General features: G+C 43.2%; 1 protein-coding gene across 7 annotated transcripts in view; it reads left to right on the forward strand.

Annotated features, from left to right (window-relative positions):
* The first annotated feature begins 1,224 nt into the window (after positions 1-1,224).
* Positions 1,225-27,642, forward strand: part of Stau2 (staufen double-stranded RNA binding protein 2) — a 249,960-nt gene continuing 223,542 nt past the window's right edge. For 4 of the 7 annotated variants that reach the window (XM_051158693.1, XM_051158743.1, XM_051158734.1 and 1 more), the window contains exons 1-2: positions 1,690-1,769; positions 8,711-8,777. Coding sequence is in view for 2 of the 7 variants with exons in the window: in XM_051158718.1 (XP_051014675.1) it covers positions 8,760-8,777 (18 nt within the window). In the remaining 5 variants the exon portion in view is untranslated. Of the gene's footprint in view, positions 1,249-1,653; positions 1,770-8,710; positions 8,778-27,642 lie in introns of those variants that run through there. The other 3 variants (XM_051158718.1, XM_051158709.1, XM_051158701.1) reach the window with 3 other exon arrangements.

Here is a 27,642-nt window from a genome sequence, read left to right on the forward strand (position 1 = left end):
TAGAAGCACATCAATTTATTTCAAAACCACGTACTGTCTGTCGCCCCACTCGGTGTTGAATGCGGGGGCGTGGGGGTAGGGTTTGAGGGCGGGCACAGGACTACAGAGATGAATGAGGGAGAGCCAGATCCACAATGCACTGTCTGGCAGGAGAAGGCAGGTGAGAAAACAAACAACATGGTATATGTGCAATGTCAGAGAAGAGCATAGTCAGAGAAGACAGCACCAAGAGACGGGAGGCTTTTTCTGAATGGCTTTTCCAGGTTCAGTAGGCTAAGGGAGGATAGATTACAGGGAGAGGGGATGTTTTACAGAAAGGAACAGGGCCAGGAGACTTGTTTCCCTGGTGTGGAGGACATGTAGTCAGTCATCGGAGTCATTGAGAACGTGAATGAGGCCTAAGCAGCTACAAGTCATTAATCAAGGAGTTGGTGCCCATCTATGGAGAAACCCACAAATCTAATTTAAGGAAGCTGGTGGAAGTGACAAGCGAGAAAAGAACACGAGAAACATCACGGGGAGGCATTTTAACACAGAAGACCTACCACATGCCAGGTTCTATTTGGAGAGCTTCACAGGTACCGTGCCTATACATTCATGATCACATTTGTCTCCTTAAACATTGTAAATCGGTGGGTGAGGTAATAGACCCCGATACTGTTTCATTTGTAGAGTTGGTTTTAAAATCTGACTGAAACCACAGGGCTCACTGACATTCCCCAGGCAGCAAGCGATACTGAGACGGAACCCCGAGAATAATGCCAGTGGGTAACTTTGTCAGAACACATTAATAGTTCTATTTTTAGACGTCTATTATCCTATTATTTTTGGTGCCATTTATTTTAAAGTGCTGAGTTCATTGGTCTTAACTAGGTTGACATTATCTGGCCACATCTAACCCACATCAAAACCAGGACGAATAAGCAAGTAATTTGAGTTTTCTAGCACTCTTCAAAAAACCAAGGATCTAGGACACCGTTTAAAGACGATCCGCATATTTTGGCCCCAAGGATTTCTTCTTCCTATGATCACACCGTATTTATTTATTATTTATCTTTTCTGGTAAAGAATGATGCTTGGGCACTCCGCCAACGCCGAGGAGCAGGTGATGAAGGCTCCTCCCCCTCCTCGCTCCTAGAAAGGTGCAGGTTCCGCCGAAGCGTGCGTCGTCGCACCGCAGCGGAACAGACGCGGGATGGTCGCGCGTCCCCAGCTCAGCAGAGGCGGGCAGCCAGCGAGCGGGGCAAGGTAGGAGCCGAGAGCCAGGGGCCAGCGGGTGCGGGAGAGATCGGCGGGCGAGCACCTCTGCAGCGCGGGACCAGCACCGTGCGGGGCCGGATGCTCTCAGCGCGCTCCCGCGGCGGCTCCCGGGAGGTCCCCGCCCCCCTCCCCCCCCCCCCCCCCCCCCCCCCCCGCACGGCTAGAGACCCCAGGCCGGGTCCCGGAGCTCCAGCCCTGCAGCGTCCCGGCTGTGGGGGGCCCGGCGACCGCCAGGGGGCGGGAGCGGCGCGGCGAACAATGGCCGCTCGCCCGCGGCGGGAGGCGGGGCGGCGTGGAGGGAGGGCTGGCGCGGGAGCGCGCGGCGTGGCGCGGCGGCGCAGGCGGGGGCGCGCGGCGCGGGCCCGGGAGGGCGCGGCGGGAGCGCAGGGCGGCAGGCGGAGGCGGGGGGCGGGAGCCGAGGTGGGAGCCGGCGGCGGCGGCCGAGCGGGGTCAGTTCTCGGGAGCGCTCGCCAATGTGGAGCCGTCTGCCGGGCGTCCGCGGCCCGCAGGTAAATCCCGGTGCGAGCGGTGCCGCCAGGCCCGACTTCCGCCGGCGGGTTCCGAGATAGAGCGCCGCCGGGAGCCGGCAGGGCCGCCCTTCGCGGCCTCGCTGGAGCTGCGCGCTCGGACCCCCGGGGGGAGGGGAGGGGAGGGGAGGGGGAAGGGCGTGTGCGGCGGCGGCGGCGGTACAGGTGTCCTGAGGGGCGGGGCGGGGCGCCTGGCGTGGCGGCGGAGGGCGCGGGGCGGCGAGAGGGCGGGGAGGCCGCGGAGGCCTGCAGGGGCGTCGGGGCGGCGGCAGTGGCTATTTCTGTATAATGGGCAAGTGGCGAAGACGTAACTCTCTCCGAAATGGGGAAAGGGGGGGGGGGGGGGGGGGGGGGGGGACAAAATATAGCCTATGACGGGCAAGTTCCGCCAAGCCTCCTGCGAACTAGGACCGTGACGGCTCGGCTTAAAGGGGTAGTTGGCGGTAGTGACCTTGCCAGGGCGTGGGGGAGTTGGGTGAGACACAAAGCTTTGGCTGCCGAGTCCACCGTGAGGGCAGGGATTCGGGTCTCCGTGGGGGTCTCCGTGGGGTGGGGGAGCGGGGCAGGGGAAGGGCTAGGTCTGCAGAGGCAGTTGGGGCGATGGAAATAGCCCACCTGGATAGGGGGTGGGAACGAGAGCCTGGTTAGGCGCCTGAGCTGAGAAGTGGGAGCAAGTCTGGAATCCCTGCAATTATTTAGGTTAAAAAAATTTGCATTGTGTGCAGTTTCCGTTATGGATCCCCTATGCCACCCCTCAGAATCTTAGAGCTACTTGAGTGGAGACGGACCATCCAACTAGGGTGGACTAGGCAGTAATGCACCAAGCAATCTAAAAGGGGGATGCATCCTGCAGAAGTGATAGAGGTGATCCTTTAAATTGTATTTTGGTAACCGAAAATATTCGTTATTGAAGACTTGATCTCACAGTGTTGGGGAACTTTGTTGGGCCCTACTTGGATTCTGATGTATTCTTATGTTTTCTGAGAGAGGAACACTTGAAATCAAAACGGTGTTGGGCAGGCAAGCAACAACACTGTCAAATTCCTTAATAGGATATTTCTTCTCTATTCTTTCTAAGTCGATTCAACTATACTCTCATGGATAGAACTATGGTGGAAAAGTATAGTTCAATAATTGAAAAAAGAAGAACTAAGTCCCTAATAGATCTTTTTGAACATATCAAATCTTTGTCTCTTATTTTTACTGAAAACTAGAAATATCACCTGATTGTGGATTTGCTGCAGATCTGTGTTAAATGTGCAAATTTGTAAAGCCCAAGTGCATGTGTGGTGTGTGTGGCCACAGTCTCAGTCCTGAGCACCTCTGTCTCCTGTCATGACATGGTAATGGTATATGAAATTCACTTCTAAGTGATGTTTAGTTGTAATTAGTTGGTTAAGTATAGTGTATTCTTCCTCACATATTATTGTTTTTCCTTAAACAGTATTTTGTATTTGTGAAAATGTTGCTGTACAACCCAAGTAGGTAAATTTCAAGTAGCATATACTTTTTGGTTTTTAACTTCCAATTTGGAGACAATTTCAGCTTTCAGGAAAGTTGTAAGAAGAGCAATACAAAGAACATCCTTACCATTTTATTCTGACAGACACACACACACTTTCTCCCTGCATTATTTATGGGTAAAATGGGTTATAGCCCTTTGTTTCTAGATACTTCAGCATGGAAAAGGTTGAGTTCTGTATTTTGCCTTGCTTGGCTTGCCTGGCCTGGAATGAATTTCTAAGGGAAGAAGGCATTTCTCCAAAATCACAAAAATAGATTAACTATCCTGATGGCTCTGTGTACAGACACACTCATCACCAAGTGTGTACATGCTTGCAGAGGTCGTAGAGGGCCTCTGGTTGATTTCTACCATGTGGGGCATGGGGATCAAACTCGGGTCCTAAGGCTTGGTCGCCCAGGAATGAGGGCATAAGGACAGCTGAGGCTACGCAGGAGGAGTCAGTCCTTGTACCACATGGGTCTCTGGGATGCAAGTCTTTCAAGTTGTCCTCCGACTTCCACAGGTCCCACTCATGTACACATGCGCATGCAGATAAGTATACATTAAAAAAGGATATTTAAGTTTTCAATGCAAAAACAGTGCAAAAAGTGTCCCAGAATGAGTAGTTGATGAAAATATTGGAATTGTTTTTGTGCATAACTTCTTTAGTATTTTTTTAAAATTAAAAGTTATTTTATGTATATGTTTTCCTACATGTACTGTGTGCACCGTGTGCACCTGTGTTCTCTTCTGCTTTGCATGTCTGCTCATGGAAGTCAGAAGAGGGCGTTGGATCCCCTGGAGTTGGAGTTACAAACAGTTGTGAGCTGCCATGTGAGTTCTGGGAATAAAATCCAGGGCCTTTGCAAGAGCAGCCAGTTCTTAAAGACTGGGCCATCGCTCCAGCCCATTTGTAGTATTCTTAATTCCTTGTAGTGCTAGAGATTGAACCCAGGTCCTCCCATAGTCTAAGGAAACGCTACCATTGGGCTATATCCAAGTCTTACTACATCCCTTTCAAGTCATCATCATTATTGTTACTGTTTCCATCGTTTCAAATTGTTGTTGTTGTTGTGTGTGTGTGTGTGTGTGTGTGTGCTCCCAATCCTCCTGCACCACCATACCTAGTTCTTACCTCCATTTCTTTTGTGCTGAGTGCTTCATGTCTGATCATTTATATTCATGGAAAGAATATAGTCTATTGGAAATGTGAAGTTGAACTGTCTGGTAATACCAGTCTGCATGGAGAGAAAAATATTAGATGAGTACTATCCATAAAAATTACAGTTTATATGTATATTGCTGGTTGTCTTTGACTGTTTTCCCAAAGTTCTATATCGCTGCCCTCGACATTAAATGCCAGACATTTGGTGCTGATGTTGAGACTTGAGTTTGCTATGGAGCCAATGATAACCTCCAACTGATCTTCCTGCCTCCACTTCCTAAGTGCTAGATTATAGGCTTCTGCCACTACAACCCTTGACTTTGGCCCAGATAAAAATGTAAGAAGGCAAATCTTTCATAATTTAGTGTGCAGTGAGGAGAAAGGGACTTTGAACCTGCCCAACTGGCTGCTAATCATGGCAGTGCGCATGTGGCTGTCTGTAGATAACCCATCTCCATCTCAAGCTGATGGGAGTAAGTAAGTGTAATAAGGGCCAAATGTGGCGCCTGTCATAGGCTTGCCTCTGGCAGGTGTTTTCCTGTGTTTCCTGTTGGTGGTGTGTCTCTAGCTGGTGTAATTGGGTAAACCATGTGCTTAGAAACTCTCACAGGCTTTTAGGAAATAACTGACATTTATAATCGAATCTTCTTTAATAGTTCTTTGGAAGATACCTACTTAAAAACTTAAGATTAAAAAATGTTTAAAAAAAACTTGCAAGTTTAAAGGACTTACTTATTTAATGGGTTTTGTCTGCGTGTGTATGTGTCATGTTTATGACAGGTGGCTGTGGAGACCAGAGGAAGTCTGAGAAGTCATAGGGGTGTTGGGACCCAGGTTTTCTGTAAGAGGAATTATTCTGAGCCAGGGAGCCATAGGTTTAAAGGATGAATTCCACAAATTCTTTAGAGTAAGAAGCTTTGGCTTGGTGCTTAGTTTTGTGTCCTTTGTAGCCTGTCAGTGAGGGTGGCCCATGTGACTAGAGTGCCTACCATTTGTAGGATGGGGCCTGATGTAAAATGCTTATAAATATCTATGCCATTTTGTAAAACTGTGCTTACTGAGGATTATATACATTTAACCTTATAGCCTTTAATTTACCATGGACAAAATGTAATTCATGCTGAAAGTGGACAGTTTGGACCTTTGACTCCTTGTGAGCTGCAGGTTTTCCCTAGTCAGTGTCCCACCATTAGCTGCCTCACCTGTTTTCCTTTGGAAGCCTGGAATGAGGAGCTTCATGCCCTTATGTGCCTGACTGGCTATCACTGTAGGGTGTTCCTGAGAGACATGTGACTAGGTTTCTTTAACAGTGTTTAATTGTAATGGGATTGAACTGTAGCTGGAAACTTTCTTGACATAGAATGGATAGGTAGATTTTTTTTTTGTTTTTGAGACCACAGACAATATATAACTGTTTTGGCTCTTTTAAAAATTGATACTGTTTAAAATGTAGGATAGTAAACTGGGCATATCTTTAAAGAAGAAATAAAGTCTTAAAGATATATGCCGCTTTGGAATTCTTTCTTTCTTGGTTTTTTGAGACAGGGCAATTTGAAATTCTTAATTGTCCATGGTATAGTTATAAATTTTATGTTGGTGTAAATCTAATATATCATAGCTTGCTTGAGGGAAAAATATTTTGAATGGTATCCAGTTAACAGAGTGATACTATAGACACAACAGTTATGCTTCAGTTTATGTAGCTCATTATAGTTGTGAAAGGCTTATAGAATGTATAACAGTAAATGATTGGATATTTTCATTTTTAAAAATGATCTGTTTATTTTTGAATTTTATGTATGTGGGTGTTTTGTCTGCATGTACATTTGCACACCAGAAGAGGGAATCGGATCCACAACACTACAGTAATAGTTGGTTGTGAGCCGCCATGTGAGTGCCAGACATTGATCTCAGAACCAACCAGTAGTCTTAACCACTGAGCCATCTCTTCATCCCTGTTTTTGAAATTTTTATTTATTTTAATAATTAAAATTTTTTTTATGCGCGTGCACATACACACACTGTAACTTGATCATGTCACCCCCATATTCCTCTCCCCATTTCCTTGGGCTCTTCCCACTTTCATGGTTTTCCCCTCTGCCTCCTCTTTTTCTTTTAGTAACCTACAGAGTCCAAGTAGAGCCTTCTGCATGAGCACAGGCAGCCACACTCCCAAAGGAAAATGGCTCTTCGGCCCCAGCGCCAGTAGTTGCCAATAGCTCCTCAGGGAGAAGTGGAGTCTTAGAGTCCCTTTCCCAGCCATGCTGTAACTATTGCCTGCCTTGGTGTTGTACAGGTAACCCCAGCTGTTGTTAGCTCATGAGTGCAGTGGCCATGTCGTGTCCAGAAGACAGCATGTCATAGTGTCCCCCCAGCCTCAGGCTCTTTTATTTTTCTGGTCCTCTGATTGGCGATGGTCCCTGAATGTGGGTTGGTAAAGAGGTCTCAGTTAGTAGTGAGCACCCAGCAGTCACTTATTCTCAGTACCTTCCCAGTAAGGTGTGTGACTTCCTCAGTGCAGATGAGCAGGAGATAGGTGTGTATGAGACGTGTACAACTGCATTTGAGAAGTGGCATCTCATCAGTTCATATTTTCTGCCTATCATGTTTACTTTTTAAAGGTTCAAAGGAGTTGGGGGTGGGGCCTGAAAGAAAAATTTGACCAAAGCTCAGAAGGTTATCTGACTGAAACTAAAAATCACCAGTAGCTGAGACCTCTGTGACATATCATTCTCTTAGAAGTTTGATAAACACTTAGAAATTAAACACACACACACACACACACACGCTGAGAACACTGTGAGAAAGGTTTTAAAATTCAAAGTAATTGTGGGTGTGTATGTGCACATGCGTGCATGCATGTGTGCATATGTGAGTGTATAAGTGCTCATGCCCACACTGATTGGCGTGATGTATAACTTACTCTGTCTTACTCTCTTTGAATCTTCAGGCTGGTGTTTTCTGGCTAGGCTGACTGTGAGCACCAGTAATCTCTTTCTGTGTCCTTCCCTCGTGCACTGGGCTTGCGGTTTTGTACGGCTGTACCCAACCTTTTACCTGGTGCTGGACTCAGGTCATCGTGCTTATGCAGTGAGCAGTCCACCCGCTGAACCATGGCTCCAACTTAGCAGTAAATTTGGATTGACTCCAGTTTGGATCTTGAGAAAGGCATAGACCAGTATATGCGTATATGTGAATATATGCACCTTCGCTTCTGCCTAAGTGATGGGATTTAACCTTTTTGCTATGTTGTTTGGTAATTGTTGTAATGGCAGGTACTGGTACATTATTTATATCTCATGTGAATTTTTCCACTACAAGAGCCCAAGCTTTATTTATTTATAAATTTGTGTTTTCCTTCCTTCCTTTGGCATCTATTTAAAAATTAAATACAGAAGAGATTTACCACATGAAAGGAATCAGAATAAAAGTGTTAGGCCCCAAAGGGGAAACACCCAGTGTGGTGGGTATAGCACAATATAGACCTAAAATATTATTTTTAATTATGTGTATGGTTATGTGCACATAAATGTAGGTGCCATTAGAGGCCAGAGGGTCCCCTAGAGCTGGCATTACAAGTGTTTGTGAGCTGCCCTGTGTGGGTGCTGGTAACTGAACCCCAGTCTTCTGTAAAAGCAGTATGTGCTTTTAACTGCTGAGCTACTTCTCTTGGTGCCAGTGATTTTTTTTTTTTAAAAGCAAACTATATGCATACTGCTTTAATATTGAAAATAATAAAAGCAAATACCCACCCAGGTAGATGTACATGTTATTTTTATAACATCATCGGGAATACTTGTGTGTGTTGCATCTTCCTTGAGGGGATGGGCTCAGAGTTGTTCAAAGCTGGACTGGAGGAAGTGGGCTATATGTTAACTGTTGGTCTATCAACAGAAGGGAAGTGTTGCAGACAGCTTCCCTTTTGTTTGGATTGGTTCAGAACAAGAAGATACTCAAGGTTCAGTAGTTGCAATTGGCAGTGCTTGTTATGGTGGCCGCTAGTCATGGGTGTTCACTGAAATGAAAACTAACACGCGGGAAAATTAGGCATTGGCTTTCTAGGTCACAGTAGCCACATGGCTACTCGCACACATGGCTACTGGGTTGGATTGCGTAAATAGAGGGCATTTTTATCATGATACAAGTTCTATAATAATCTGAGTGACTCCATTTTATTATGATTTTGGTAAAGAATACATGTTTAAAATTGAAATTGGTTAAGTTGGACTTTAATTCTTTGTTTTCATTTTCCAGTTTTTTGGAGCCGTGAGGGATACAGAAGTTTGATCAATATTGTCTTAACATGCTTCAAATAAATCAGGTGAGTTTGTATTAAGGCATGTCTGATTTACATGGTGCTCTGGCTATCAGCTGTGGAACTGTGTCTCAGCTCTTCTGTGACCATAACCCGACTGCTGCTCTATGGAGAATACATACTGTATAAACGCCAGAGACTGGGATGAGCTGGCTGTTTAAGGAAGATGGTGGCACTCCTGCAAGTTGGTACCTCCTGACTGTGCAGGACAGAGGTTGATCTGTTCTTCCCTCCAGGACGTGCTGCTGTGTTCAGAACATCCGTGGTCATGAGGTAGCACCACTTGCTGGCAGTATGTAGGTTTAGAGTATTTTCAGTGACCTATCTTGTGAAGAGGTTGTATCAGTGTATTTTAAAAAGGAGTCCTTTCATAGAATGCTTACATAGGCTAGAAGGAAGGTTACTACTAAACAAACTGCAGTGTAACACTGTAGACTCACTGAAAACAGTTTTCCTTGGGTCTCGGCGTATGTTACAATGTTCCCCTCCATACTCAAGTTCTCCTACTTGAGAACTCTCTGGTTCCTCCATCCTGAATACTGTATCTAGTGACTTCTAAGCTTATCTATTTAGGCCTTTCTGAGCTAGAGTCATTCTGTAGTTGTCAGACTTATCTCTAATTTGATGTTTTTACACATCACAGACTTTATATACATATGAGAAAGAATCTGAACACCTCATATCTAGGTTGAGCAAGGCCATTCCAGCTCGTGAACCTTTTTTTGCACAGGCTATCATGGACTGTACTGTCTGCCCTTCACTTACTTGGGCTCACTTGATCCCAAGTCTGGTATATGTCTTAACACTCTGCCTTTTTATTTATTTGCTTTATGGCATTTGAAGTTACTATCAAATTGAAAATACAGTCTTCTGCATCTGTGGCTAAATCTTTGGTAACACATCTGTAATGTCAATCCACCACAGCTTGAAGATGTTAAAAAACAATTTCCTTCTGTTGCACCTATTTCTTAAGCAGTAGTTGTTCAGCACCACACTAGGTATCATAAGTAACTTGCAGATGGTTTGAGGTGTACTGGGTAATTTGTATAAACCTGTGCCTGTGCTCAGCATGTGCACTTAAAGGGCTAAAGCATCTGCGGGCTTCAGTGTCTAAGGGACACTGATGGATGACTAGATTTGTGTGACATTTTTTCCATTCATGAAGATGGTGGTTTTGCTTGTTTATTCTCCTAGTTCTAGGCTTAGGTAATCTTCATAAAAATATATTTATAGCCAGGCATGGTGGCACACGCCTGTTATCCCAGCACTCAGGGAGCCAGAGACACGTGAACTGATGTGAGTTCAAGGTCAGCCAGATCTCCAAAGCAAGTTCAGGATAGCCAAGGTTACACAGAGAAACCCTGTCTCAAAAAAGCTATATATATATTACAAGTTAATAAATAGCAGTGTTGTTATCAAAGCAAACGTCTCCATTCTTTTTCGCAATATCTACAATATCTACATAATTGTGTCCATCCACATATTTTATAATCTTGCATTATACAAGTGCCATTCATATTAAAGCACTTGTGTTATTCTTTGATCACCTTCTTCCCTTTCCAACACACACACACACACACGCACACATATACACGAAATCTTTATGTGGAGTATTAGAGAGCTCTTAGCATGTCCTTGGCTTAGTCATATTTGAAACAGCAGCGACTTGTAAGAATTCCCTTAGGACTGTTGTAGGTGCAAAGCTGCTTTTCAGTGGTTTTTCAGCAGCTCTTTTTTGCCATACTGGGTTTCATATTTTTGCATAGACAGGTGAAAATGACTGTTCATTTTTATGACCATCATATTTATTGAAAGCCAGTGAAAGGATCAGTACTAATGAGCATTACTCACTTGCCACTTTGCACATCACTGAATTAAGCATTGTATACAATTCCTTGGGATTTGCTTAGAAAATTTAATTAGCAATTGGAGATAGATGAAATTAGCTATTAAAGACATGGATTTCTAGAATCAATTAGGGATTTCTTCTTCTTATTGATTACGTTTCATCCCTCAAAGTGTTCAAATCAGAGAGGAATAGTTGCCATAATTGAGAATAGTAGAAGCTGTAAAGACTTTCTCATTAGCCAAAGATTAAATTGAATTACTAAACTTAAGAGTGAGTTTTATTTTTTCTTATTTTCATGGTGATTGCTTTCTCATGAGAGGGAGGGTTTGCAAAATAAACATAAAAAGGGATGAAAAAGGATTTAAGCTGACCCTCATGAAGCAACAGATATTTTACTATATCTTACAGGATTTATTTGGGAGAATTTCCCCTTCCCCTAATCACTTTTAAATAACTGCACCTTTTTCTTGTCCTAACAGACCAAAACTGGTTAAAGTTGAGCATATATGAAAAGCTGCATTATGCCATATCATATAATTTGATTTAAATATATAATTTGATATTGAATATACTGTTACTGTGAAATAAGGAATGATTTATGCTCTATTATAGTCATGACGATTTCTCCCTTTAAACTGCCATCTTTTTCTTTTCCTTTCTTTCTTTCTTTCTTTCTTTCTTTCTTTCTTTCTTTCTTTCTTTCTTTCCTGCCTTTTAAGAAAGTGGTGGTGAGGCTCTTAATCACAGTACTATAGAGTGAGTTCCAAGACAGCCAGGGCCATACAGAGAAACCCTGTCTTGAAAAACTAAAAAAGGCAGGTCTTATGGGAAGATGCTTTAAAAAAGTGGTTTCGTGGTATTCGGAAAAAAGATGGTGGAATAGAGAGATGGGTGCAGTCTTGCCCTATCACGGCCTACTAGGCTGGTGGGGGGAGCTCGGAGCCTCTCTGCTGTTGTTGTCTTGTAGTCTTTGCCATTTATGCTGCTTGCCCTACTGGGGGGATGGGCTGCAAGCTGGGAAGGGGGCTGATGAAGGTAGGGAGGTGTGCAGCAGCCTGGAAAATTTAAGGTGCTTCATAAACCTTGAATCAGGTCAGTAAGTATTTGCATATAAAGCTATTTGGGCAAAATAGTGCACTGTGTGACACAGCAGACTGCAAACACCACTTTAATAAATGAATGTGCGTTAGAAGGATGGGAAAGGTGTCAGAACAGAGTGGTGGAACTGGAGACATGGCAGTGGCTGTGGAAACAGGGTTTTGGCCTTCTAGGAGGTTCAGACCACCATGGGCCCAGCTGGGCTGGTGTTGGTGCTTGGCCTGCAGAGCTGGCTCACTGCCGAGCCACAGCTGCTGCCACCACTCAGCACTGCACTCTCTGCTGGAGGAGGAGAGCACCAGGCCACGGGGCTGACCCAAGGCTGCAAACATGATGGAACTCTGGAAGGTCCTGTCCTGGACACGCTGCCGAGGAGCAAGATAACCTTGACCCTGAGCAGTAGCATGAGGTCAAAGATGAAGAATGGTTCACTTTCTGGATTGGATCTCCTCTGAGGGACTACCGTGGTCTATGCTGCCACCAGAGCCCACATTGATGTAAGTGATGCCTGCAGCTGCTGGCAGCATGTTTAAGTCCATGGTCCAAACTGCCAGGAAGGCATATTGGTGTACGTGATCCATGCTACATCCAGAAGACCTGTTAATCATGTCGATGTCCATGCCCTGGGCTGTTGATGGGGACCATATGGATGGCTGTGATGTGTGCTGCCTCTGGAACCCATGTGAGAGTCCACGGTTCATTCTGCCGTCTGCTGCCATGGGCAAGGAAGCCTCTTTTGCAGTGGTATTTATGACTGCAGACTCGTAACTGAGAATGAGAGACCAGCTGCTGTTCCTCCCACCTTGATGTGCCTGCTGTGCTGGACTGTAAACTGGAATTGTGAGCCAAAATAATTCTTTACTCTACCCTAAGTTGTTTTTCTGTTAGGATGTTTTATAACAGCAACAGAAATGAAACTAGGACAGTGACTTATTAGTAGTGAAAGTGATGATCAGAGGGTAGTTAATAGCAGTGAACGCCCACATTAAAAAGAAAGATCACAAATAAATAACACATGTCCTCAGCATTCAGCATTTATGAAAACCCAAAGCTGACATCCAGCTCTGTCTTGTTTACTGTTCTACTGCTGCGAAGAGACTCCATGACCAACTTATAAAGGAAAGCGTTTAAGCTGACAGTTTCAGAGGTCTGGTTCATCATCACCATGGCAGGCAGCGCACAGGCAGACATGGTGCTGGAGGAGTAGCCGAGAGCTCTACATCTGGCTCCTCAGGCAGCACAAAGGGAGCCACTGGGCCGGGCTTGGGTTTTTGAAACCTCAAAGCACTGCCCCCCCCCCCCATCTCATGACACACTTCTCCAACAAGGCCACACCTCCTAATACTTCCTGAACAGAGCCACTATCTGATGATGACTAAGCATTCAAATAAATGAGCTTATAGGGGCCGATCTTATTCAGAGCTCCACAGACTCCAGAGTGAAAGACCGAAACACTCCATCTTATCAGGAACAAGGCGACAAGGGGTACCTCGTTTAATTTCTCAGTCAACTGGAGTGGAAACGATAGCAGGAGCAGCTACACAAGAAAAAGAAACACAAGTGCACCTGGAAGAAATAAAACCTTTTGCCGAGGACAGTGATTATCTGTTGAGAGACTCCACGAAGCCATGAACACAACTCACATAAACAAATTGAACATGGATTTAGGCTCATAAAAGACATAAAAATTGTTGTGTTTCTATAAGCCACCACTAAAAAAATCTCAAAACTTTGTTTCTGAGGCAGTGAGATGGATTTGCTGTTAAAGGCAGATGTTCCGAAGCCTGGGGACTTGCACTCAATCCCTAGGACCCCGTGGTGGAAAGAGGCAACTCACTCCTCTTAAGTTTTCACATGTTTGCCATGGAACATGTGCTTTTCTCCAACATTAAATACAAGTAAAAGGAAAATCATTTCAGTAATACTTGTAAAGGAATAGTAGACTCTTTATGAAGGTCTTTCACACTGAAAGCTACAAAACACTGTTGAAAGAAATTAGAACCTAAGTGGGTAGAAAAGCATACTGCATCCATGAACAGGAAAGTTAATATGATCAGGATGACCCTGCTCCCCCATGCAGCTTGCTGACTCAGTGGCGTCTCTATCAGGACTGTGATGAAGTGGGAAGGATAATCTTCAAACAGTAAGAACAGGCCCATAGCCTCTCAGCAGTGAAAGGCAACAAAGCTGGGGGAAACTTTTATGTCCTGTTTGAAATTTTACTACAATAGTCCAAACAGGAGGATATTGCAGTAAAGATGATTTATGGACCAATGGAACAAAAGTGAGAATATGTGTCTTTTTTTTTTTTTTTTTTTTTAACAAGAGTGCCAAGATTTCAAGGGGGAGAGAATCATCTGTTCGACAGGTTATTCTGGGACAATTGAAAATAAGCATATAAAACAATGAAGTTAAATCCCAGGGAGTGAATAAGCAGATTGTGGTAGTTATACTTAGGGAAATGGTACCCAGACATAAAGATGTACTAATACACATTATACTGGGGTGAGTCTTAAGTATATGTTAAAGAGTCAAACACACAAAGTTACGTATGATAAGATTCCATTTATATGAAATAGCCAGAATAGGTAATTCAGAGAGGTAGGATTAAGATCCATAGCTGCCAGGCTCTTGAGCAGTGGTTCTCAGCCTTCCCGATGCTTCAGCCCTTTAATACAGGGCCTCATGTTGTGACTCCAACCATATCATCATGTTGTCGTCAGTTTTTTTTCAAGGCAGAGTTTCTCTGTGTAGCCCTGACTGTCCTGGATTCACTTTGTAGACCAGGCTGGCCTCGAACTCACAGAGATCCACCTGCCTCTGCTTCACAGAGTGCTGGAATTACAGGTGTGTGCCACTGTGTCCGGCTCATAACATTATTTTTGTTGCTACTTTGTAACTGATTTTGCTACTGTTATGAATTATAATATAAATACCTGATAAACAGAATATCTGATATGTGACCTCCCAAAGGGGTCATGACCCACAGGTTGAGAACCACTGGTCTAGAGTAACTGCCTAATGGGCATGGAGTTTCCTTTTGAGGAAAAAAAGGTTTTGCAATTATATACAGACAATGATTGTAAAATGCTGTAAATTAGTAACTGTCAGTGTATAGCTTGCTTCTAGTAGGTTAATTTGATATTATGTTACTGTCACTTCAAAGTTAAAATGGCTGCCCCCCCCCCAAAAAAAAGAACTCATTGCCAAGATTAAAAAACCACTGACTAGACGTTGGAGAGATGGCTCAGAGCTTAAAAACACTGTCTGTTCTTCCAAAGGTCCTGAGTTCAATTCCCAGCAACCACATCATGCCTCACAACCATCTATAATGAGATCTGGTGGCCCCTTCTGGAGGGCAGGAGTACATGCAGGCAAAATACTGTATATGTAATAAATAAACCTTAAAAAAACAAAAACAAAAAAAATCCCCACTGACTAGAAAGAATGATTGATTTTGTAATGAACTGTAGAAATGATCCCTGAAAGTGTAGTCTTGAATGATTAATTTTGTATACTAAGGTATAAAGTGCTGCTATCATGCTCTAAAGGTTGAAGGAAGGAGAGGAAAATGATGTGAAAATAGGAGGAAGCTTTAAAATACACACTGACGAAACGTCTGGAAACAAAGAGTGCAATGCTTGAAGTTAAAATACTGACTAGGATTGATCGTAGGTAAGACTCTAGAAGGAGAGAGTGAACTTCAATCTGTAGAAATCTTGAGAGTTCAAAATGAAGCACCAGTTGGAAGGTCAGCTGAGACACAGATGGGTATATGGCCTAGGAGAAGGAAACACAAAATATTATTACTATGGGTTTACACTTTGCAGTAACATGTAGTCATTTCTAAGAAAGAAGTCAGTGAACCCAAAGTGGAAGAAATATTAAAGAGAACACATGTAATTAGTGGCTGAAAACTAGTGATACTAGCTGGAAATCCTAAAAACAGCTTGAGACAAATAGATGCGTTCTGACTTCCCTACCCTCAGCCATTGTGGCGCTGGCAAGTCATCTTCCATTAAAGCTCCATCTTCAGCCCTGAACAAATGGCAATAAAGACATGAATGAGTGTGAGATGCCTGTGGAAATTTCCAGCCAGATGAGTAGAGCCACATCTATTGAAAGACTCCTGTTAAGTCAGCATTTTATTCTAACTGTAAACTCTTTAGAAAAGAGACTTGCACTTGGGAGGCAGAGGCAGGTAGATCACTGTGAGTTCGAGGCCAGTCTGGTCGTCTAAGCAAGTCTAGGACAGCCAAGGCTACACAGAGAAACCCTGTCTTGAAAAAAAAAAAAAAAAAAAAAGAAAGAAAAAAGGGGGTGGGGGTGGGGAGAGAGAAAGAGAAAGAGAGATTGTGATTTTTAAAGAAATTCTTGAGTTGAAATTTACCTAATAAAATTGATTATGGCTACCTGTGCAGTCCTGCAGCATTACTTAAGTTCATATTGATCCACATCTATTGCAGATACTTGTAAACACTAACCTCTCCCATTGCTCTTCCCCTGAACCCTTGCAAATCACCCTGAATTTGACTGCCCTTAAATACCTTCATATAAATATATTTATATATGTTGTTTTGTTAGTGGGTTAATAGTACAGTATTCTTAAAGTTTTTTTTGTAGTGAATATCAGAATTTTCTTCCTTTTGAAAGTTGAATAGGAAATCCTCGTGTGTGTGTGTGTGTGTGTGTGTGTGTGTGTGTGTGTGCGCGCGTTCATCCACTGATAGATACTTGAGTTGTTTTCACCTTTTGACTAATGTGAATCCGAGTGCAAATGCTGTATGTATACACCATATTTTGTTTTTCCATTCATCTCTTGGTTAACACTTAGGTTCCTGATTCTTGTCTTGTTGCGTTGTTGTGAATAATACTGCTATGACCATGATGCAGAAACATTGAGTCTGTAATTTGAGTTCTTTTTGTATGTGCCCAGCAGTGAAACTGTCATACAGTAATTCAGTGTTAATGCTTCCAGGAATTGCTACGTTGTTTCCCATAGAGAACACAACATTGCACAGGAGTTCCAACTGTTGTGGGAATGGGCTCCTTATGAGAGTGGGCTTGCTCTAAGACTGAGTTTGGATGGCTCTTGTTCTCTCCTTTCCTGCCACTCAGCCTTCTGCCTTGGTATTGTAGCAAGAAGGCTGGCCTCTTGGCCTTAGAGTTCCCAGACTAAGAAGTGCAGGCATCAGGCTCTGGTTCTGGTGAATTATGTAGCCTTGGTAATCTCTTACAGCAGCATAAGATGAATAATTCACAGTGTGAGCAGTACAGTTGCTGTTGCCCTTCCAGCACGAGAGACTTCCTAGGTGTGGCATAGGACAAGACGTGAGAGGGAGAGCCTGCACATTCCTCTCTTGAGATGGTGCTGCTCTGGAACCAGCCAACGCAAGCCAGACTTGAACAGACTACTTCATGTGCTTAGCTGCAGCCTAGAACAAAGTTGAGGAAGAGGTAGAGGCGTGAGCAATACCCAGTACAGTAGGGTAAAATTCATAGTGTTTGCTGCTCAGTGACAATTATGAGCACAAAGAAACTTGAAAATATGACCCATAAGGAAGTAAATAATCAAAACATTCTTAGCTGACATAAAGTGATATAATCAGAGGACATTGTAAACAATTATATGTGGTCAGAGTGGCTTATTTCTGTATTCTCAACCTCTCCAGAGGGCTAAAATATGAGTATAGTGAATTTGGGGTCAGTCGGCACTGCACAGTAGGACCCAGTGAATAAAATAAAACTGGTTTGGAGAGGTGCTCAGGTTAAGAGCACATACTTCTCTTTCAAAGGACCCAAGTTCTATTTCTAGCACTACATCAGCTTTGCACAACTGCCGCTAACTTCAGCTCGAGGGCAAATCTGACACCTCTGGGCTCTGAGGACTCCTGTACCCACACACAGAGATACACACACATGTGCATAACTAAAATAATAATAAAAAATAAGATGGGCTGGGGACATGTTTGCCTAGCATAAGTCCTTGAGTTCAGTCTCTAGTACTATAGAAAGGAAAAGAAAAGCCCACAAACAAACCAATCAAACAACTTCCACCAGAATCATGTGACTGCCCCATAGAAAGTTCTTGATACTACTAACTACACTGTGGGACCCTGTGGGAGACATCAGCTGTAGCCTGTTTGTCTAATGTCAGACCATGGGTTTAGCCCCTAGTACTGTAGAGAGTAGAGCACAATCTCCCCAAACAAGCCAACTAACCAACCCCCAAACAGCCCAAACAACTCCCACTGTTTTCTATAGGGATAGTGAAGGCAGTTTTCGATGGTTGATTTACATTGTCAACCTGATGGGATTTCAGATTACATGAAAATCAATCATGCCTATGAGAGATGATCTTGATTAGGTTAATTTTGCTGGGCAGCATTTCATAGGCTTGGCTATATTTGTAATTTAATGTATAATGTTGCTTATGCTTTCTGACAATTATTATCTGTATAATTAGTAAACATGAATAAAGTATAATGTTTTGTTTGAGAGCAAAAAGATGATTCATTGATTTCTCGATAAGCACCATTAGCCAAGATTTAAAGTGCCCTTCTGTGTCTATTCAAACACCAGTTATGACGATGTGTGCATGCACCATCCAACTAGCATCTTTTTATTTTTATTTTTTCTTTTGAGGCAAGGTCTTTGTGTGTACCTCAAGTTCCTGTTGTAGAGCTCACTGTTGGGGTCCTTAAACCCAGCCAGTCTTTTTTTTTTTTTTAATTTTTAAATTTTTTTTGAGACAGGGTTTCTCTGTGTAACAGTCCTGGCTGTCCTGGACTTGCTTTGTAGACCAGGCTGGCCTCGAACTCACAGTGATCTGCCTGCTTCTGCCTCCCAGTGCTGGGATTAAAGGCGTGTTTCACCATGCTCGGCAACCCAGTGAGTCCTAAACCCAGCGAGATCCACCTGCTTCTTTGTCCCTTCCTCCCATTGCTTGGGCTAAAGGCATGTGCCACTATGGTCAGCTTAACTCAGTATCTTAAACATGAGTTTAGGATGCAGTTTTACATTTTAAATTGTAAATGGAATGCAGTTATTTAAATTTTGTTACTAGGACCAGGAAGAGAAACTAAATGTAATTTACTTGTCTTTGTTGAGACAGGCCCTTACTGTATACAACTTGTATGCTGGCCTGGAACTCACTGTGAGGATGGGGTTGGCTTTGAGCTTGCTGAGTGCTGAGCTGTAGTTGGGTGCCTCTGCCAGTGGAGCTGCTGTTACCGCCAGAAGGGAACAGTGCAGCATGAGAGCTCTGCGTTGTACTCGGAACTAAAGAGCTTTCCATACTGAAAATACATCTTTTCTAGTAGAAGCAGCTTTATTGTTGGCTTTGAGGTACAGAGTTAAAAACTGACTCAAGCCTTTAGCAAAAGAGAGACAAAAGTAGCAATACATAATTTTATTTCAAGTTAGGAATTTTGCTGTTTAAGTTATTTCAAGTTAGGAATTTTGCTGCTTAAGTGCCTCTATGAAATATTTTTCCTTTTGTCTTATGAGAAGTTGTAAGCATCTTTATGATGCATTACAATTTAATTGTTAAACTCAAATTTAAACTGTAAAAACATTCATTTGTTCTTGATAAGTCTTCAGCAAACCCTTGTTTGCTGAAGTGAACTTTTAAAATTTGATAATGAAGTTTATATTTAGGGATATATATGCATATAACATGTATATACACATATATGTATATATATGCAAAAATAATTCATGAAAAAAGAGGCCATGATTGGAAGGAGAGCAGGGAGGGGCATAGTGGATGGTTTGGAGGGAGAAAAGCGAAGGGGAAAATGCTATAATTATACCATAATCTCAAAATTCATATAGAAAAAAGAAAAACATTATTAGCTTAAATTGTATTTGCTGGTGAAAAGTTGAAATCTTTGAAAAGAAATCAAGAACAAGACAGAGATACTCACTTTCACTAGTCCTGTATAGTATCTTATTTGTATAATGGTTCTAGCCAATGCAGTTAAACAAGAGAGGCACTCAGACTCTGAAAGGAGGAGTACAATGGTCTTTATTCATAGGTGACCTAATTGTCTGTGTACAAAATCTGCCAGGATTCTACTAAAGCTAATGAGTGAGTGTATCTGGGTTAAAGGATATAGGAGCAATAAAAAGCCGGTCAGTTCTAAAGAATACTAAAAAGGCTTCTAAAATGAAGTAAAGAGAATGCTTTCAGGATCATTAAAAATATGAAATAGCTGGGTTTGGTGGTGCACGCCTGCAATCCCAGAACTTGTGAGGCAGAGACAGGAGGATCAGTACAGATTTGAGGTCAGTCTGGTCTAAGCAAGTGTCAATTCAGAAAACCAAAACCATACAAAACCAAACAAACCCCTAAACTCTTGTAGTGATGTTTGAAACTAGGAAAATATGCTAAAGAAAACTGAGGACTCCAAATTATTGCTGAGAGAAATGAAAGAGCACCTGTATAAACTGAGAAGCTTGATCTTCACTATTTACTGATTTCTTGTGAGTTGAATTTCTGTGAAATTGCCTTAGTCACTAGAGTTAATTGTAATCCTCAAGTCAATGTTACTTTTATGCTTATTTATAGACTTGTAGAACTTTGAAAATCCTGAGTCTCAATATACATATCCCTACCTGAGATTGAACAAGCCTATGCTCTGCATTCTTTCACCTTGTGCATTGCCTGCAAGTGGCTTTCTCATAGGTTTTCATTGTCACACTGGCTGCACTCCTGAGCTTCTGTTAAAACAGTGCTGAGGTATAGTATTGAAGTCTGTGGAGTGTTCCTAGTTAAAAAGGCCCTGGTGTACTTTCTAGGGAAAAACAGCAACAGCGGCAACAACAACAACAATAACAAAAACAACTAGATAAGCTCTGAGTAGACAGAATAACAGTGCTCTTTTCTCTGAGTTCAATGTTAGTCAACAGTATACATGTCTTTAAAACAATTCAATTATTTAGTGTGTGTGTGTGTGTGTGTGTCTGTGTGTGTGCACGTGTGCATACATGCATGTGCATGTTGGCCTGCACGTGCCATATGCATATAGGGAGGTGATGTGGATTCCAGGATCCAGCTCAGGTTGTCAGGCTCAGTGGCAAGCACCTTTCCCCACTGAACCATCTCACCCACCCAATATACATAGTTGAAGTAGAGAGCCTTTGAGCAGAAACATTTAAATATTGTGAATTAATGAACTGACAAAATACGGCGAGAGGCTTGCATGAGTATAGTCTCTTCCTTTTCCTTCGTCAGAGGTCCAGGGTTCGCTAGTCCTCTTGCAGGAACTGTAGATCAGGCCCGTCACTGACACACTGTTAGTAATGAGCACTACCTGTATACTGTTTCCATGAATTGCAAGGCAACTTTGTTGATTTTCACCAAATCTGTAGATTTGTGATAATAATGTTCCAGGTCTCATATACTTTATTGTTGAAATGGACAAAAAATCATTAAAGTTCATATAAAGATTCAATAACTTAGGCATGGTGGTGCATACTTTTAATTCCAGCACTCAGGAGGCAGATGCAGGTGGATCTCTGTGAGTTTGAGGCCAGCTTGGTCTACAGTGTGAGTCTAGGACAGTCAGGGCTGTTACACAGAGAAATCCTGTCTTGAAAAACCAAAACCAAACCAAACCAAAACAACAACAACAACAACAACAAAAAAAAAAAAACCCAACACAAAATCAGTAACTTTGACAAAATAACAGTATAAAAGAATAACATAAGAGGCCATCCCCATGACCCAAGAATTATTATAAAGCTCTAGTGAAAGTAGTATTGCTATAAAAATAGACAAATTGATGGAACAGTATTTCAGAAATAAAGCCATTTATAGATAGAAGTCATGAATAGAGGACATAGAACCACAACTGGTACTAGAACTCACAATGGCTGTGAACTTAAATGTAATGCTGCTAGAAGAAAAAAAGTCTCCCATACTATTTGTATATGTGTTATTGCCTTCTTAGAGATAGGTACAGTTGACATTTTAATCAACACTGCACCCCCTAAATGCCGTTAATATCTGTGAGCAACATGCTCAGTTGCTTTTCTATTGCTGTGAAGAGACACCATGACCAAGGCAGCTTCTAAAAGAGCAGCATTTAATTGGGTTCTTGCTTTATGGTTTCAGAGGGTTAGTCTGCAGCCATCATGGAAGCGTGGAGTGAACAGGCATGGTGCTTACTTATATGTAATGCTATGATGGCAGCAAAGAGAAATGAGATTGCGCCTGGTGTCCGCCACCCTCGGTGGCACTACTCCAATAAGGCCACACCTAATCTTGCCCAGACAGTTCCACTAACTGGGGACTAAGCATTCAAACACACTAGCCAGTCATGGTTGTGCTCATTCAAACCAGCACATACCCATTTCTTCATGCCCTTGCCCAGTTAACTTACATGTTAGTTTAAAAATGCATAACCATGATACACCACATATTTCAACAAGTTAGGAGTAAGGATTTTGAAAGTGTTTTAGCCATGAAGACGTGGTAAACATTGAATAGATGGGTATACTTGGCCTGGTTTAAGCATTACATAGTGTATAATGTGCTTCCTTACTATTGGCTTGAAAAGTGATACATATATATTGTCATAGTTTACTGAAGTGCTACATTTTTATGTTGTTAGCTGTCAATTTTTTTTTTTAGTGGCTTCTTAATTCTTATCCAGAAAAGTGTTCTGGGTTACAGGATTATGACAGATATTTAGTCAAAATGTCTTCTGCTTTTGTGGCATTTTTTTTGTCTTTTGCATTTGACTTATTTTTGAATTTATGTTTAAGGCATGAACTTGCTTTTCTTAGTGGATAGATACCATGAAGTTCAGTACCTGAGCAGCCCAGTGGTCTTTGCGTGGACAGCCTTAAATGTAATGTCCACTTTGAACTTTAAACTTCACTTTAATTAACTCTGGACAGATAGCTACATTTTCCTTAGAAGGGGAAACAGTATGAGAGACAAATTCCTTTGTTCTTTGATTGTGTTTAAATATTAGAATTTTTCCCCTAATTTTTTTTTTTTTTTTTTTTGAGACAGGGTTTCTCTGTGTGGCCTTGGCTGTCCTGTATTCCCTTGTAGACCTGGCTGGCCTCGAGCTCACAGAGATCTGCCTGCCTCTGACTCTCAGGTGCTGGGATTAAAACCATGCGCCACCACCGCCCAGCTAATTTTTTTTTTTTAACTTGCAAACTATGAGGAGTCCTTCCTCCCAGTAGCAGAGAATAGGAAGAGAGAGATGGGGAAGAAACGGAGACAGCCTGTGTCCTTTCTGAAACAAAAGATGGGAGCGGACTGCTGTGTGGAGAAAGCCGGCTGTGGCAGCAGGAGGTGCCCTGCCTCATTGGCAGGAGCTCTGACTGACCTACAGTTGGTAGGGCATCTTGTACTCAGAGTTCTGATTTAGGAAACATCTGGTACTTTAGTGGGTTCTGATTCCATCTCTTTCTTATTTCAAATCTCCCATTCATTCTTAAAACTTTAAAAAAAAAACACCCTATGTTTTGCCTGTGGACCACTGTTGCATGTACTTTTAGAATCCTTATTATTTGGGTTCTTATGCCTCTTTCTCCTTTCCAACCCTTTATCTGTCCTAATAACTTCCAACCCTCCAACACTAGGTAGGAGAGAGAGAGTTAGAGGGGGAAGGGGTCGTAGGTCTCTTAGCTACTTCCTGCTGGTTAGGGCCCATCAACAGCAACCAGAAGCAGCAGTGGGGGGCACCAGCCTCCTCCTCTCTTGTAACACCTTCCTTCCTCCAACCCTAGGTCACTCCCAGCTCTGAGGACCTTCTGAGTCCTCAAAATTAAACTGTTCTCAGCTGGTAAAGGTCATGCTCCAAGCCGGGCGTGGTGGCCCACACCTTTAATCCCAGCACTCAGGAGGCAGAGGCAGGCAGATCTCTGTGAGTTCGAGGCCAGCCTGGTCTACAAAGTGAGTCCAGGGCAGCCAGGGCTGTTACACAGCGTTTCAAAAAACCAAAAACCAAAACCCCAAACCAACCAAACAAAAACAGAGAGCATGCTCCTGCCAGAGCATGAGACAGCATAGTTAGCAGCTGTGGACAAACTGAAGTAGCCCCATATGCCTGGGATTGAAACAAAGACATGTTTACATAACATAACTGAGCTTTTAAAGAAACCAAAACTTCACTACACACCATGTATATGCAGTGCCAGTGGAGGCCAGAGGAGGACATAGGATAATTCCTCTGCAATTGATTCACAGTCAGTTGTCAGCCTCATGTGAGTGCTGGGAACTGAACCCTGGTCCTCTGGAAGAGCAGCCAAAGCTTTACACTACCAGGTCATCTCTCCAGCCCATTCATTCTTCATTCTGCTCATAGTCACTTGATGTGTTCAGTGTACTGCTGCCAAACACAAGGCCATGTGCCAGTGCTCTACTACTGAGCTGTAACTCCAGCCTTCTTCTCGCCAGGTGTCACTGTGTAGCTCATCTTTCCAAGTGCTGGAATTACAGTGTACAGCTCTAGGTGTGAGGTTTTATGTGCTTTCATATGTCCCTGAAAAGCTTTAGCTGTCTTTTTCTTGTCTTCTGACCTTGATGTAATCTTGTTTTTTTAAAAACTAATGTAATTACAATCTTTAAAAACCTATCTTCCAACATCCTGTGTCCCAGATGTCCCTGTAACAGCCTTGCCACAGTACCCACGACACTGCAACAGCCTTGCCATAGTACCCACCACACTGCAACAGCCTTGCCATCGTACCCACCACACTGTAACAGCCTTGCCATAGTACCCACCACACTGCAACAGCCTTGCCATAGTACCCACCACACTGCAACAGCCTTGCCATAGTACCCACCACACTGCAACAGCCTTGCCATCGTACCCACCACACTGCAACAGCCTTGCCATCGTACCCACCACACTGTAACAGCCTTGCCATAGTACCCACCACACTGCAACAGCCTTGCCATAGTACCCACCACACTGTAACAGCCTTGCCATAGCACCCACCACACTGCAACAGCCTTGCCATAGTACCCACCACACTGCAACAGCCTTGCCATAGTACCCACCACACTGCAACAGCCTTGCCATAGTACCCAGGACACTGCAACAGCCTTGCCATAGCACCCACCACACTGCAACAGCCTTGCCATAGCACCCACCACACTGTAACAGCCTTGCCATAGCACCCACCACACTGTAACAGCCTTGCCATAGTACCCAGGACACTGCAACAGCCTTGCCATAGTACCCACCACACTGTAACAGCCTTGCCATAGTACCCACCACACTGTAACAGCCTTGCCATAGTACCCAGGACACTGCAACAGCCTTGCCATAGTACCCACCACACTGCAACAGCCTTGCCATAGTACCCACCACACTGCAACAGCCTTGCCATAGCACCCACCACACTGCAACAGCCTTGCCATAGTACCCACCACACTGCAACAGCCTTGCCATAGTACCCAGGACACTGCAACAGCCTTGCCATAGTACCCACCACACTGTAACAGCCTTGCCCTAGTACCCACCACACTGTAACAGCCTTGCCATAGTACCCACCACACTGCAACAGCCTTGCCATAGTACCCACCACACTGCAACAGCCTTGCCATAGTACCCACCACACTGTAACAGCCTTGCCATAGTACCCAGGACACTGTAACAGCCTTGCCATAGTACCCACCACACTGTAACAGCCTTGCCACAGTACCCACCACACTGCAACAGCCTTGCCATAGTACCCACCACACTGCAACAGCCTTGCCATAGTACCCACCACACTGCAACAGCCTTGCCATAGTACCCACCACACTGCAACAGCCTTGCCATAGTACCCAGGACACTGCAACAGCCTTGCCATAGTACCCACCACACTGTAACAGCCTTGCCATAGCACCCACCACACTGTAACAGCCTTGCCATAGTACCCAGGACACTGCAACAGCCTTGCCATAGTACCCACCACACTGTAACAGCCTTGCCATAGTACCCACCACACTGCAACAGCCTTGCCATAGTACCCACCACACTGTAACAGCCTTGCCATAGTACCCACCACACTGTAACAGCCTTGCCATAGTACCCACCACACTGTAACAGCCTTGCCATAGTACCCACCACACTGTAACAGCCTTGCCATAGTACCCACCACACTGCAACAGCCTTGCCATAGTACCCACCACACTGTAACAGCCTTGCCATAGTACCCACCACACTGCAACAGCCTTGCCATAGTACCCAGGACACTGCAACAGCCTTGCCATAGTACCCACCACACTGCAACAGCCTTGCCATAGTACCCACCACACTGCAACAGCCTTGCCATAGTACCCAGGACACTGCAACAGCCTTGCCATAGTACCCACCACACTGCAACAGCCTTGCCATAGTACCCACCACACTGCAACAGCCTTGCCATAGTACCCACCACACTGCAACAGCCTTGCCATAGTACCCACCACACTGCAACAGCCTTGCCATAGCACCCACCACACTGTAACAGCCTTGCCATAGCACCCACCACACTGCAACAGCCTTGCCATAGTACCCACCACACTGCAACAGCCTTGCCATAGTACCCACCACACATAAACCTTCTGTCGTAAGACATAAAAAACATAAACCATAATGGAAAAAGACTGAAAGCTGTAATATATAAAATAATCAATAAAACCCAGCAGAGACCCTTCACAGTGAGCCCTAATATGAAATGGTTGATTTTACTAGTAACTTAGGAATGCAGAAAAAATGTCCAAACACTAGTGGGCTATGAGTAGGTAAACATCAGATTGTAAATGACATTAAGATACGTGACTATAATCCACATTTTCATGTTTGAAGCATGGGAAGGTTATTTGGCACAGCTGTGCTGAGAGCTCTTGAGCTCTTAACAGAGTGAAGAATTTACCTACAGAATGTCTCACTATAAGGGTAGATAAAAGCCCATTACAGTAGTGCCATGGGAAATTGGTGTTAGTTAAAAGATAACACAGAAGTCAATGTCAATTAAAATCCCAACATGCCGAAGAAAGAGCTAAAGTTATTATCATGCTGTAAATGTGAATTAGCCAAATATATCAAGACTACTTCCTTATGACTACATATATGTCTATAATTATATTTTACATTTTCCTAGAAGAGTACATTCTAAATTCATCTTGGTATTCTTTGGAGAAGATTAAAGGAATTTTATGAGAATGAAGTGCGGTTTGTTTTTTAAAGAAAATATTAATAACTATAAAATAACATTCAAAGCAAATGTAGAAAATATGAACAGTTTAATGCTGGGTATTAGATGTGAACATTTATTTTTTTCTTTTTTAATTTCTTTGTGTTGTTTTTTGAGACAGGATCTTATGATGTAGCCTAGTCTGGCCTAGAACTTGAAAGCCTACTGTTTCTACAAAAGTAGAAAAGACTGCTACTCTTTCCACTACTTGTTGCCTTTAAAATTTCTATAAAAATTAAAGGAACATGTTTAATTTGCATAGAGTTAGCAGAAATATTTTGAAAATCTAATATTTACCTTTAGGACTTGATCCCCAAGTTTGGAACCTTTTCTGCTCCAATTGAAAAGGAAAAGTCTTGACTATTTGGAAAGGTGGAAAGAAATTGGGCTAGAGATGTAGCTCAGGTGGTGGAGGGTTTGCCTGTCAGTCGTGCGGGAAGCCCTGGGTTCGATCCCTACATGAGACTGGATGTGGTGCTTATCCTACAACCCCAGCCCTGGTCATCCTTGTCCACATAGTGAGTTTGAGTTCGAGGTTAACCAGGGATACATGAGACCCTTAAAAAACAAAACAAAACAGAACAACAACAAAAAACCTTTTGTAATAATAAGAATCAAGAAACCTATCTGATGATGGTAAAAGTTTGTTGAGAGAAAAGGAAAAGTTATTCTATAAATTAAAGCTGTTTTATTTTAAGCATGGTGGTGGTGTCACATGCATACAGAGAA

The sequence above is a fragment of the Acomys russatus genome, chromosome 2 (assembly GCF_903995435.1).
Source record: "Acomys russatus chromosome 2, mAcoRus1.1, whole genome shotgun sequence".
Taxonomy (NCBI): domain Eukaryota; kingdom Metazoa; phylum Chordata; class Mammalia; order Rodentia; family Muridae; genus Acomys; species Acomys russatus.